At 32.6% G+C, this 15,284-nt stretch overlaps 1 protein-coding gene and 2 pseudogenes across 6 annotated transcripts in view; 2 read left to right on the top strand and 1 right to left on the bottom strand.

The window, feature by feature from the left end:
• PHTF2 (putative homeodomain transcription factor 2) overlaps positions 1-15,284 on the bottom strand; it is a 121,450-nt gene that overhangs the window by 29,067 nt on the left and 77,099 nt on the right. For 5 of the 6 annotated variants that reach the window (XM_016145959.2, XM_016145957.2, XM_016145956.2 and 2 more), the window contains 3 exons: positions 9,586-9,751; positions 8,475-8,639; positions 220-406 (listed from right to left, as the gene is read on the bottom strand). In XM_016145959.2, coding sequence (XP_016001445.1) covers positions 220-406; positions 8,475-8,639; positions 9,586-9,751 — 518 coding nt within the window. The remainder of the gene's footprint in view (positions 1-219; positions 407-8,474; positions 8,640-9,585; positions 9,752-15,284) is intronic. The other variant, XM_016145958.2, reaches the window with a different exon arrangement.
• LOC118611093 lies at positions 3,544-3,661 on the top strand (annotated as a pseudogene).
• Positions 13,206-13,324, top strand: LOC118611280 (annotated as a pseudogene).

Genomic DNA, 15,284 nt, shown 5'->3' with positions numbered 1-15,284 from the left:
AGTCTTTAATTAATTCAAGAAGGTGCCAAGTTATACTGGCAATCAAATTTATTCACCTATTTTATCTGATTTTCAGTTTCATCTGTGTGATTTATAAAGGCTCACAGAATAAATTCTGGAGAAAATACATAGTCCAAAGGCAACTATTATATCTAAGTCACTTCCCATTAGTTAATATAAAATCACACAAGCAAACTAGTTTTAACAAATCTTACTGACTTTGCTGGGAATGTTCCTTGGTGTTCCTAGGTTCCAGGTTGTCTCTTCTGATCGGAGAGTTTCACACTGAGGTTCATGGCTTTGTACTCCATCTTCACTGCTTTTAACAGTCTTTTTCCCATCGAGGGATACATAGCCATTATCAGTCTCAGTTGATTTATCAATTGAATTCTTTGCTTTCTTTGATCTAAAAAAGGAAAATATGCAGAAGCACATTACGTAGATTTAATTTATTTTGGATGGATTACTGATAGAAATTATGATCTGTTAATAGTAAAATCTGGTAGTTATTTCTCAGAATTTTAATGGCTATCTTATTTTTACAACAAATAATTTACAAATATAGTATCCATTATATAAAAATATGGGTCAATCAATGTTTTAGTTCAGCTTATTTTATAGGTTCTGAGGTCTCTGAGCAAAATTTAAGATCAAAATTTTGCCCATTTTATTATGGTGAGTGATGTATTTTTAAAGGTTTACTTTAAAAAAACTATACAGTAATTATCAGGTTAATTTGCAGTTAGCGGTTTAACTTAGTTTTAATACTCTCATTTACCCAAATACTTTATCATTAGTATATATACATAAATATGTCTGATAAATTCATTTTAATATGCAATGAAGACATAGGAACTTTGTTACACAAAAACATGATAAAAGGGAAAACCTTATACAAGGTTCTAAACAATGGAAGAAGTAGATATAAAAACATGTATAAAGAAGTAACCTTTCACCCACTGAAATACACTGAAAAAATATTAGTAAGCATATAAACACCTAAAAGGCTACAATTGAGGTTCTTTATTTATAGGAATTAAAATGTTCTCAATATATAAGATACAACATAGGAAATAATACACAAGACATTTCTGATTAGTAGGCAAATGCTTGAGGTGTTCTCTTCAGAGACTCCAGTGAGTGAAAAAATGGTTATCCAAAAGAAATGGTTAGTAGAAATATAATGTAAGTGCCACACAAAATTAAAATGTGCTCAATACAGATTAAGTCTATCACAAAACATTATTAAAAAGCAGTTATGTTTAATTATATTTAAGTAAATCTTCTTGAATTTTCTCCAGAGTATCAGTTCTACAAAAAAAGAAAAAGAAAACTAGTATATTGCCTACATGTAGGCCAAAAAACAAAAGTTTTTCAAACCGCTCCAAAAAAGTTATCTTTAACACTAACGTTACTCAGTTCTATTAGTATTTTTTTGGGCTGTGCAGGCTTAGAATTCCCCTATTCTAAATGTTCATTTTGGAAACAAAGAATCAGAAAGAAAAAGAGGTCTAACTGACTTATTCAAAGTCACATAGCCAGTTAGAAGCAAACACAGCACTAGATTACAGACCTTCTGATGAGGAGGTTAATTATGTTCTCCATATTAGCTCCGACCGCCCACTCTTTGGGAAACTGCCTGCTAGTATTTCTTCCTAACACACGTATCAAAGCCTAGAAAGTTTCTGTCTTATACTAACAGGCCCCTCCCTCCCCTTCCTGACCTTCTGCAAGGATACTGAAGGCGACAGACCATACTTCTCATAAGCTCTACAGAGCTCCAATGCTTTCTAGTCATTCAGAACACATCTCTACAGAGTTGCAAGACTCAGAAGCCCAATCTTCTGACCTTTTTCTTCCTATATGACTCTAAGAAACATGGAGAGACCAAGGGAATGAGCCATAGAACAAAGATCATTTATGTAGCAGAGGGAAGGAGAAAAATGGATAACAGTGGAGAGGAGAGGAGAAAGGGCAAAAAATAAAATAAAAGCAGAGACCTTCTCTGCATGAAGAAGAAAGTGACAGAAACATCAGTTATCAACTATTCCTTTTATCTCTCCTGTAACTATTGTGCAACATGTGTCTGTGGAAAAAGACCAAAGGAAGTGAAGTTACTTGATATCCTGAAAATGTGAGAACCCAAAAATAAGGAATTTTCTGGAAAGGTTCATGGATATTACACTAGGCTGGTAAGGGAGGGAGGAAAAGGTGAAGGAAGACTGGAAAATTAGTAAAACCATTAATCGGACAGGATATGCAAGAGGAAAAAATTATTTGGGAAAGATGGAAATCTTTGGACCTGAAGCACCCAGAATATCCTAAGATCAGTAGGCAGCTGAAAACAGGCCTGGAGGTCAGTATTCAAAGTAGAAAAAGTGGCTGAAAACTTGCAGAATGAAACAGAACCCAAGGGAAAAAAAGATAATGGCCCAGTGAAAAGGGCTTTGAACCAGTAATAACTGACATTTTAAGGATTATCCTTTCCTTACCAGGACAGGATAAAGACTATGTTCAGAGGGGAAAGAGTATTAATAGCATCCATTCCATATGACACTTTTCAGCTGTCTCCCATTTCCTCCTTTCCTTATCTCTGCCTCCTTCCAATCTTCTCTGAGTTGTTTCTCTCCCCACTATTTCCTCAAAGTATGTGTAACACTATCAGAAGACATGAACAAAAAATTACTAAGCTACAGTAGCTATCTGGTGTTTCTCATGAACTAAATGTAGATAAATTACAAACCAAGCTGAAATGACAAAGAAAATACTAAATATAAGTACCATCCTCAGAGTTTATAAAGAAACTCAAAATATAAAACATGCAGCTTGGCAGTGGTAATAACAGCACTTGCAAGAGTACTATTGGAGGGACAGCAGGGGCAGCCTATTCGAAGACAATTTTAGGGCAGGGTGCAAGGTGCAGCCCAGCAGGTGTGGGAGATGGGCTACATACAGAAGATTAATTGAATAAATGAGTACATTGAGCACAATGGGAACTTGTTTTTCAGTGACAGAGTAGAAAAATATAAATAAATATAAATAAAAAGAGAAAAAATAAAATTAAGCTATCACTGCAAATTCATGTGTTTATATTATATCTAGATAGATATGGAAATATATGTAAATCTAAAAGGATATATACATACACACATACACACATTAGCTGTATCTACTGAAAAAAGCCTGGAGGTAGCAACATCTCAGTAGTAATGAGCACACCTAACACTCAGATCTTGGTTTCTACATACTACTCTCCTTTAAGAAACAGCTGATTCCAGGGCTAAGGCAGAGGAAGTACAAGGTAAACCTGAAACATTTCGTTGTGCCAGGAGGTAAAGAAGTACTCAAAGAATGATACAGACTAACTGCTCAAAGGGGCTCCACTGGCCAAATTTAGGACAACCTGATCATCAAAATAAATCATAGTAACCAACTAAATAAAATAGAAATCCAAGAATAAATAAATAAGTAAATGCTTTTCCTTAAAGGAGATGTCAACTAATAAATGCAGAAGGAATGATGGAGTTGCAAAAATCACCATTTGTCTACAGCCTTGCCACCCTGAACATGCCCAATCTCGTCTGATCTCGGCAGCTAAGCAGGGTTGGGCCTGGTTGTACTTGGATGGGAGACCATCTTAGAATACCAGTTGTTGTAGGTGTTTAAAAACAAACAAACAAACAAACAAACAAACAAACTCAACCAATTGTGGAAAAAAAAATCAACATCTGAAAACCATTATAATAATTCAGACAAGAATCATCAATGGAAGTTAAAACTAAAAGGTAAGGTGAGATGAGAAATGACCTCTTTTGATAATATTATTTGTACCCCTACACAAGACACTTACTGATTAGCAGACACTATCTTAATCAAGAGATTAATGTACATATCATTAGTAAGGGAACAAATTTACATTATTTGCCACCTGATAGAATGCAATAAGAACGATGTATCAATTCTATGATATTTCTGCCAAAAATACATAACTTCATGAAAAAACATCACACTATTAATCCAGTAGTGCTCTTGCTAAATGTTAAACGACCAGCTCTCCGGGGGTAAAGAATCCTTGTTTGTAGTCTTTCCTTATTTATATGGTGTAAATAATCCCTCTTTCGCAAGACACTTGCAGCCAGATACAAAACATCACCGGCACAAACCCAAATTAAGGGACATTCTACAAAGTGACTGTCCTAAATAGTCTTTAAAAATGTGAAGAACATCAAACTTGTTTTTACAAGTACAAACTGATTAGGGCATTCTTGGGATGTGAGCATAGAGTAAATGCTGAAAGGAGAAGTGGTAGGAGAGCTAAATTCCAATTAATGTAGGTAAAAAGGGTCAAACACTGTGACTGCTCCAGATGAAGTTTAGTTTTACCTCTAACTATACTATATAATTCATATTATAATTAATAGTTGAAAATTAAAACTTCACAGAATATTAATTTCTCCTCAAAAGTAACCAAGAATTACTTGATAACAGGTTACCAAGAATTACTGTTTAAGTAAGTCCTCCCATTACCTTGTTTTAGGAAGTAAAAATATTAGGGCAAGGCAGTGGGAGAGGTTTATTTAAAAAAAAAGAAATGTTGCAAATTTCTACTTAAGAGTATTTTTTAAAGAGAAGTTACTTCTATTTAAGTGAACTTTAAAACATGTACAAAAATAAACTGAAGCAAGGTAAATAGTATTTTGATTTTAAAATAAACACATATATCTAAATCATCATTCCCTACCAAAAATAAAAAAGCAGAGTAGAAAGAAGTTGGTATTAAAAATTAAAGTACAGAAAGAAATGGTACGCTTTAGTACTATCCACAAAATATTCATCTTTTAATGGCATTCCATGAGTCACAGGCATCTGGGCAGTGAGGTTAGTGGTATCTTGAAAACAGGAGACATATAAGTCTATACTGATTTTTACCTATTCCATGATAGAAACTGTATTTCCTGCACTAGATTTTGAACAAAAAGCATTTTTAAAGAAACAATGTGCAATCATTGCCATGTTTGAGGCTTACAGTTTTATAACTAGATCACAACTTTAATTTTTGGATGGCATGACCTGTATAGAGTTTTCTTTAAAGTATTATGCTTGACATTCAAGTGGGATAGCTCTATGTCAAAAATACTGACCTTTAGAAATATATGTAAAAAGTCACCTTAGTTTCTTTGTGAGACAAATAATGATTTTGGCCTTTTCTGAAAAAAATGCAAACAAACGTACACTCTACACCATAAAGAAATCATAAAAGTGAACATGTTTTTCACATTAAAAACTTTAACCAAAAAGTTAACACTACTTTTAAAGAATTTGCTGGCTTATAAAACCTCAAATCTATTGTACCAAACATGAAAACCAGTGTTTCTATATCAAAACCTAATCAGGTAATCAAAGACACTTATGGTACTCTGCACTGCCAGAGGAAAAAAATGTTGAAAAGTATTTGTTGGTGCTCTCGAAAATATTCAGAGTTATATAAATAGATGCAATTGAGGATCATTCTTTCAGTAGTAAAAGACATTAGAGAGTTGCTAGGGGGCAAAGTTAACAGTAGCAGATAACTCTTGTTCTAGAACACAGTATAAAATTTCTCATTCTGCTCTCATTTCCACAAGGTTAGGCATCAAGGGGATGGAGAAATAAGAGAATGTAGAAAATCTCATATATACGAAAACGACATAGGCACCTATGTATGACCATAACTGCTATCTGGAGTTATCCATAAACCTTGATTATGTGCTAACATAGACCTCCAAAGACTTTTGGGCCCATAAGTGTCCTCTGTAACACATACGTTTGAAAAGTGTGTATCAAATTAGGTTTAGTTATAGTACCTGTAATCTTTCTAGGACCAGTCCAACCCTAAAGTATAGTGACTAGCGAATTTAAGGAGTTATCTACTTATGGCCATAAGACAGTCTTTAAAAATCTAGGATATACTGGTATTTACATGGTCTTTACCCTTGTCTGTGGAAGACAGGTTTCACCTAATTTATAGCTTAAATGACTGAACTATTTAAACTAAAGTCACTAAAAACCAAATTTTAATCCTTGTACCAAAAATTTCTGTTGGGACTGCCTACTACTTTATATTACACAGTGTACTCTATTATGTGAAGAAAATCAATTTGTTAAATCTTTGACTTTAGTTAGTATTAAAAATGGTAAATATGAAGGCAAAATGGGATGGAAGTCTTTAAGGTAGGTCACTGGACACATGAGTTAACATATGACCTGGTTTTAATCTGGTATCTGTGTCTTATGCATCAAGTCAATTTATACGTTACTTTTTCTACTCAAAAAGTGTAATTCCTATTGACTGTTTTTCAGTGTTGTGACGGTCAAACAAATCTTAAAGGACATGAAAGAAAACTTAGGATCTCTCTCAATTCTGAAATAGGTATTATGCTGAAGAGATGTACAATCTAGAAGTAATTCTTCCTATTCAATATTTTTAATAGAAACTATAATTATGCTAATTTAAGACTATAATTAACTGAAATTAAAGTACTAAATCCTTAGGAAATATGGTTGATTTCTACATTATTTTAAACTGATACTTTCTTTGGCTTTGTTTTCTCTTTTACAATAATTCCTAATTTATTGTGAGAAATGCTATGTATGTCTTGTTTTAGAAAGAATAGTTTCATCTTGAGAATGAAACGTACTTAGAGATAAATAAAGCCTTCCCAACTTATAAATACAGGTTGTAAAAATAATTTTTATCCTAACAGCTAGAAAACCAACAAGACATCATACTAAAAGCTTAGATATTTGTGTGGTTATGCATTTATTTTTCCATCAATTATGTTAATTCAGATAATTTAATGGAATTATTCAGCTTTTCAATTTTTTATCACCAGAAACAATTTTAAGTTTCAGTTGATATTTCAGTTTAAGCCCTTTTTGACATATTAAAGCCTGAATGAAAAAAACATCAAAATTTCAGAATTCAGTTTAGAGTTTCTAAAATTAACATTTTTCTTAAAATCTTTTTGTACTTAATATTTAAAAGTTTTATTCATATGCTGGCAATCCAGTACCAGAACAAGGTAGATGAAAACAGTGCATCTTTAAAAACATTTACATTATAGCTATCATGATTAAAGGGAATAAATTCAAAGGGATTTAGTCATTATAATATCAGTGACTGGTAGTCAAGATCATACTACAACCCAAAGGAGGGAAAATGAGGTATGAATCTCATTTGAGAAACATGGTAGATACAGTAGAATTCCAAAGGCACCAACCTACTAAGTTAGGGACATTCTGAATACAATTTCACTTCTGAGCAACCAAACAACCTTGCTTTCCCAAAAGCAAAACATATCAATTATATTATTTACAACTGTTTATCAAAAAGTCTTGAGAAATGTTTAAAAAACTGACTTTGCAGTGATAAAACTGTCACATTCTCCTATTTGAAAGAGTTATTTATAAAAAAAAAAGAAAAAAAAAAAAAGACTAACAGAGAGATATAGACAGAATCCAATGCAAGTTAAAACCCAAAAATGCAATGTTACTGCAAATTACTAAAATTATGGAGAATTGCCCCCAAAATTATAATCTATGAAAATACGTCCAGGACATAATTGCTTAATTACATAATGCATGATAAACTTTATCATAAAAGCACAATCACAAATCAATGAAACAATGATATTAGTAAAGGAGTTAACGAGCGAATAACCAAAATAGTTATTTGCAGTATTCTTTTTCTTGATTTATTAATTTAGCAACTTTTATCAGTTATATTCAGAATTTTTAGCACAATTTTTAACTTGTTTCTAATTTATTATATGTATATGTACGCTAGTAATATAACCCTTAAATTTTTTGAATTAACTATTTGAAATAATAATATAAGACTGAGTTAGATTTAATTTATTTTTGAAGTCTGCCATAATTATATTTCCTTATCTGGTAAATCTTTAATGTGGTACAAACCATACAAAAAGCTCTATCTATAAAAATAGAATTTCATACTATGATGTACATTTTATTCTTTTAAACAACAATGCCTTTATGTTTTATTTCAGATAATTTTAGATAATTGAGGAAGGCTTAAATAATAAAGTATCATAAACTCTTTATTAATATGTTATTAACATGATATACTAATAAAGCCAATTTGATCTACAGTGCTGGCAAAAATAAAATAACCAATTTAATAAAGGTAAAAGAGTACTTGAGGAATCACAAAAGAAACCAAAATCAAGAAATCCTAACTAGTTATACTTTGATGGTATGTATATATTCACGCTCAAATATAGATATGTTAACACATATCCCAAAGTAAACTTTATGGTCTCTATTTCTCATTATCTATAGCATTATAATTTAAAAACAAAAAATATAATAGGGCCGTCATATTTAAAGTCATTAATATTCATTATTGGAGAGTGAAGCACCAGAAAAGGGATAGTGCATCTCTACATCATATAAAGCTTTGAATAAATACAAACCCTGATAAAAAGAAAGCAGCATGCCAGAGATCTCTGAAGACAGCGCCAACGCTGGAGGAGGTGCTTGTACTGAAGCTCGGAACTGCTCCCTCTTGTGAATTATCTGTGGTACTAGAACCATCTCCTTCCCTATGTACTTCCAACTGGGCTGCTTTTCTTAATTTCCTTCATTAGAAGAGATTGAGAATGGAAGGTAGCTTTAATATTCTAACAACCAATTTCTAGGTAGTATGTTCAAAATTTTGGTAAACATAAACACAGGAACTTTAATACATAATAAAATTCAGATTTACTGGATAAAAGTTAATCCAAATATAAAGTGCATATTCAAGACCAATTTCTATAAATGTCAAGGTATTGTTCCTTGCTCATACTGACAGGTCAGTGGATACCGGGTTGTAAATATAGCATTGGACAGATATTTACAAAAGCATTTATTTCTTCCCTATTTGAACGCCACTTATCTGCAGATGAAGAAAGAAGAAAATTTAGATTGAAGAGAATTATTACCTAACTGATCAGCAATGCTATTTATCTAATGTAGGTATTATCTTTTCAAAATGAAAAGAGCTCAAATCTCAACATCCCAAACTGCAAATGTCACAATCTCTTGGCAACAATATTCAAGAAGAAATGTTCCAAAAGGCCCTTAAAAGAGAACTCCATTGTGCTGATTGGCCAGTGAGAATTGCTATGTTTATTTAATCTAAGGGACAATATTTAACAGCTTCAAATAGTATTTAATAAATAGAATTTAGCTAAAATTTTTTCTTTGCTCTTGTTTTTGCCAAAGCATCTCACAAGACTTTGTAAATAGTGGGTATTATTAGCAACTCCACCTAACATATATATATTCCTTACATTGATATTAGGTGCCTCAGAAACGAGCTTCAAGAAAGAAAACAAACAAATGAAAACAAAAACAGATAAGATATATGGTCTCAAAAAAGCCTTGAAGCAAATATAGAAACTAAATCATTTGGTAGCTGATTCTGAAAACTGCTTTATTTGAAAGAGCAACTTTACAAGATCATATTTCATTCAAATCAAGAACAATTCTGGATTCAAATTACAGAAATCTACAAAAAGATTACTTTTAAACAGACAGTACCTTCTCCTTTTACCCCCTGTACTTAAAGGAGGCTTGGGTGTTCTTGTTGAAACAATCTGACAGTGCACAGTTCCCAGGAGCAGCATCAGCCATACTGGCCCAATCACTTCCGTCAGAGGTATGCTATGTGGGCTAGAAGCGGAACAGAATAACACTATTGCGGCAACTACAAAAGGGAAAGAAAATACATTTAATTATCGATCTGATAGTCACTTCTTCAAAACTTTAAAATTCATCTTAACACTGCTCCTTCCAAGATCATTTTTCTAAAATCAAATGAGTTTAAATGTTACTCCAGACAATCTCTTTTAGACTATCTTATTGTTTGCCACTGGCTAACCACGCTGTTCAGTAATAAACTCTTGGAACAAGACAACATCGAACAGTCTCTAAAGTACACACCTTAACACTGCAATAAAAACTAGGTGCATATGAATCTAAGACCACTCTTGGTAAGATCCCAGACAATCAACAGAATCACACTAACCTCAAGTGCACTTATTTCTTTGTTTAACAAACAAGGAAGTCTATGATAAGTAGATAATAAAGCTATAAAAAGCTTCCTTTCAACAGAGGTCTTTCTACTCAGATTTAATAACATAAATTTACTTGGGCATATTTTTCAGGGAAACCGTTAAACACCCATTAATGCTAAGTGTTACCATATTCAGAAGAAAAAAAATTTTTTTTTGCCTGCTCAGTATCCCTTAGGGTTTGTAGATATAAACTCTCGATATTTTGGGAATCTACCTCCTTTATCTGTCAGTCAAATGGTCTTATTTCTCCCACCTCAGGGATAAACATATAATCTAGGCTTGCCACAGCTTTAACTCTGGGCACAGTAATTAATAAAAAGATGGGCATGTGACCTAAGCAGGGCCAATCAGAATTTTTCCAGGATTAATAGAGGCACTTGAAGAAGCCCTTTTCTAGCTCACAAACACTCTAGACTATGGAAATATGAAACTGCCAAGGGCACCTCAGCCACCACTCAGAAAAAGTCTCCCTAAGAATGAGACCAGCATGAGGAGAGCAGAGTTGAAAGCATAAAAAGTGAAGACATCATCTGAACTTCAAGATCTAATAATGCTTGAATCAAGGGCCTAGGAGTACCTGATTCTGTTGAGACAATTCGAGAATTGTAGTTAGGAGATTTTTGTTCATTTTGTTAGATGTGATCATTGTAATAGGACTGTGTAATATACATATTTGAAGAGATGTATATTGATATATTCAGGGGTAAAATATCATGATGTATATAATACACTTTAACAAAACATTAAGCAAATATGCCAAAATGTTAATAACTACTTAATCAAAGGATAGACATGTGAGTATTTAGGCTGACTGTGTAACTGATCATCTACATCAGGACTCTTTTGAGAGTAAGATGAGAGCTGTTAATAAAAGCATGAGGACAACACATAAGCTCGGATAGTTGGACAGTCCTAGCCAAATCGAAACATATGGTCACTTTGGTTACTGTACAAGTCTATCTAGTTTCCTGGGTCTTTTTTTTTTTTTTTTAAATAAAACTTTAAAGATAAGCAGTACACATTAAATTAAAAAAAAACATTCTGCAAAAGCTAGTTTGTAGTTAGTTTCTGCCACCTGCAAATGAAAGAATCCTGGTCTAACACACTAAGATTTAAGGTTGAAACATCACTTTATCTTCTAATATGTTTAAGAAGTATTATAAAACAAATTTTAGCTTTATATTCTCCTGAGTAACAAAAGTTTCTTTAAAAAGGAAAAAAGACTTAAGTTTTTAAAATGCCTATCATCTTTATGAATTCCAGAATTTAACTCAGTTTTATAACAGAATCTGGAATTTGGAACAATACAGAGTGTTTGTTGTTTTTAATATGAACTCTAACGTGACCTTTATCAAATTCCTTAACTTTATGGAGCCTTGGTTTATTCTTCTGTACCAAAAGAAAAAAAAAAAAAGTAATAGGTACACAGATTTCGACTGGGGTAATACACGGGAAAACACTTTGAAAAGTTCCTGACATATAGTAAATGTGTACCTAACATTGGTAAAAGGTACTTTTTTAGTTATCATTAACTTAACTATGTTTTAATAGGAGTGGAATGCAAATGCTGCTTAAGAGATTCAGAATTTTAGGCACAAAACGAACATTTTAAAGAATTTCAGATTTGATATAACCTCTTATTGGTTATTTAACTGTACTCTTTCAGCCCTATGACCACCATTCTCTGTAAGACTAGGGCTGGGAACCTAAAAACTGTATTTTCTATCTCAACAGAAGGCTGTGAAATTCTTCCAACAGGAAGCACTAGAAAAGGGGAGGGAAAAGCCACTTTATTACTCTCTTTTTTTCCTTCTTTCTCCTTGCTATGCTTCTCAAAGTGGTCCTGTCCCTTCCATGGCCTTAGTTCCTGAGGCAGTTGTTCTGGTATCACCTTTCGTTCCCCCCTTGAGTTAAGAGTTAGAAGATAGTAGGAGAAACTGCCCACATCTCTAAGTTACACTTTTTAATTATTGAATGAAGTCCTGTGAACTAGACAGTACTGTTGAAGATTTACTAGATGATACTTCTAGGGATTTCTCCAAGAGATCAACTAAGACAAAATGTTGTTTTTCAGACACAAGTAGTTCAAAGGCAGGGTTTTATATTTTGGCGAAGCAGAACTCTAGAGACAATCAAGAGGAAAATGAAATTTCTAAAGTTCAATTTTTAAATATGTCAATCTTGAGGATTTAGTAGCAGATGTTAGGCACTGAGAGTAGAAAGACAAATAAGACATAGTCTATGTTCCCTGCCCCTCCTCAGTTTAGAGGAAAAGGTGGACATATAAAGAAACAATGAAAATACCTATTGTATTGTATATTTCCACCCTCCAAATTCATATGTTGAAGTTCTAACCCCCCAATGTGACTATGTGCATAGATAAAGCTTATAAGGATGTAAGAAGGTTGACTAAAGTCATAAGGGTGGGGCCTTAATCCAATAGGACCAATGTCCTTATAAGAAGAAATACCACTCACACACAGAAGAAAGGCCAGGTGAGGACACAATCAAAAGGCAGTCGTCTACAAGTCAGAAAGGGAAACCTCACTAGACCTCAACCCTGATGGCAACTAATCTTGGATTTCCAGTCTCCAGAACTGTGAGAAAATAAATTTCTGTTGTTTAAGACACCCAGTCTGTGGTATTTTGTTACGGCAGCCCAAGCAGACTAATAGAATACCTATGATTAATGCCATAATATACATAGGAAAGATATGCAACTAAATTGGGAGGTTATGAAAGGCTTCTAAAAGGAGGTGATGTCTGATGCCTAATCTAACTTTAAGAGAACAAATAGAAGGTGACAAGGTAAATAGAAGGGCAAAGGACTACCTAGGCAAAGAGTTCCATGTCCAAAGGCATACAAGCACCCTCTCCCCCTCCCCCGCCCCTGCCAAATAACGAAATAAAAGCAAGCAGAGAATGTTTAAGAAACAGCAGAGTTAATTTAGTAAGGTCAAAGTTGGGAGAGAGATACAACAAGGATCTGGCTAAAAACTTGGCTTATATCTTAAAGTCAATAACTAGGGAACAATTTAGTCCTTAAGTGGCTGGTTTGAATTTGTAATTTAAAAGGTAAATGGAGTCTATGGCCATGCCACTCTGAATGCACCAGGTCTTGTCTGACCTCAGAAGCTAAGTTGGGTCGGGCCTGGTTAGCACTTGGATGGGAGACCACCTAGGAATACCAGATGCTACAGATGTTAAAAAAATAACAATAAAAATAAAAATAAATAAAAGGTAAATGGACAGAAAGTAGAAGATATAAAAGGCTCTTGGCAGTAATCTAGACAAGAAATGATATAAGCAAAAAAGTAGGGATGGAGCTGAGAATATAAAGTTGAGATACTTAAAAGACTTGTAATTGAAGTAAAAAAAAAAAGTGAATTTCAGGCACAATTTGTAAACTTCTAGTTACAATGGAAACTTATTTTTTTCAAATACTAGAAAGCAACAGTGGTTACAATCAATGGTACTGATTATTACCCTAATAAGCAACTATATTTCTGACTGATTTAGAACAGTTTTCTCTTTAGGTAAGCTTGAAAGCATTACAAGATAACTATACTTAGACTAAGCTCTGTTAAATCCTTTTGGAAACAAAGCAAACACAAGAAAGTAAATCAATAAAAATTAAGCTAAAAATACATTTAGAAGAACTATCATAAAATGTAATGGCATTACTTAGCAACAACAAAGGTCAACTTCTTGAAAGCAACTATAAGCTGTATGAAAATCCTTGGAAATGTTATTAACTTAATTGTAGGCATTCTAGAAATTGATCATAAGAAAATAATTCAATATATAAAAATACTCCACAAAACTAATATGTTCACTTCAGCATTAATTATAATAGGAAATGATAGCAAAAAGCTTAAATGCCTGATATTGATGTAGGATAGGATATTTTCCAATAACTGAAAATTGTATATTTGGTGACAGAAGGAAATCTACCTCTGGGTAGTGAACACACAACACAATATATATACAACATACAGTTGAATTATATACTCAAAACTTATTGTTTTTTTTTTAATTAAGTTTATTAGAGTTACATTGGTTAATACAATTATATAATTTTCAGGTGTACATTATAATTTAACATCTATAAATTCTATTGTGTGTTTATGACCCAAAGTCCAGTTTCCTTCAGCTACTATATATTTGATCCCCTGAAACTTACTGGATTTTGTTGATCAATGTCACCGCAATAATTTTTAATATAAAATAAATCAGTTACTGCAAAAATATATATATTTATAAAGACTCTGACTGATACTTGTTATGACATAAGGCAAGAAAAATATAATTGTTTATACAGAACAATCTCAACTATATTAAAAATGTTACGAAGTAAACTGAAAGGCAAGGTTATGGGTAGATTTTTTTCTTTAGCGTTTTCCTACATTTTCCAAATTTTGTGCAATGAACATGTGTAATTTCTTCAATTAGAAAAACACAGTCTATTAACAACAATCGCAAAATGTTCATTGTCCACTCATTCCCTTTTATGTACATAAGATATAACCTGTCTTAAAGGAAATAACTTTACCTAATTAAAGGTATGTAGTTTTTATTACATTTTCATTTACTCAAAAAAATTATCTTTTACTTAGAGTTTATTGATAAAACATTTAAGTAATCATTCAGAATTACAATCTTGTTTTTAAAAAAGACATTAAAAAGACTGAAAGAGTACCAACTAAATTAAGATCACTGCTTTGTTAGATACTTCTAAAGATATGCTTTATTCTATCATACTAACTCAAGTGCTTTGAAAATAAATTTTTTAACTGAAATAACAACAGAATTTCCCCCACACATTTTATAAATATAAGACAATATTGAAATATCAGTTCCAGTCAGGAATTTTAAATTACCACTTTAACCTCTGAAATTAATATAAAATTGCATGTTGACTATCATTTAAAAATAAAAATTAAAAAATATTACCACTTTTTTTTTTTTTTATAACCAAGCCTTATTGAATGTGAATGGATTCTTCAATACTACAAACACTTTAGAGTGATGTATATTATGCATTGTACACTGCTGCTATGACTTGCATTAGAATGCTGCTGTGCTGGGAAGCAGTATAACAGAGTTAAGAGCATGTGGCTCTAAGTCAGGTGGCTTAGACTTGAACCTGGGCTCTACCATACT

Source organism: Rousettus aegyptiacus, unplaced genomic scaffold (genome assembly GCF_014176215.1).
Source record: "Rousettus aegyptiacus isolate mRouAeg1 unplaced genomic scaffold, mRouAeg1.p scaffold_m13_p_13, whole genome shotgun sequence".
Taxonomy (NCBI): domain Eukaryota; kingdom Metazoa; phylum Chordata; class Mammalia; order Chiroptera; family Pteropodidae; genus Rousettus; species Rousettus aegyptiacus.
This window is presented reverse-complemented; position numbering and strand designations above follow the sequence as displayed.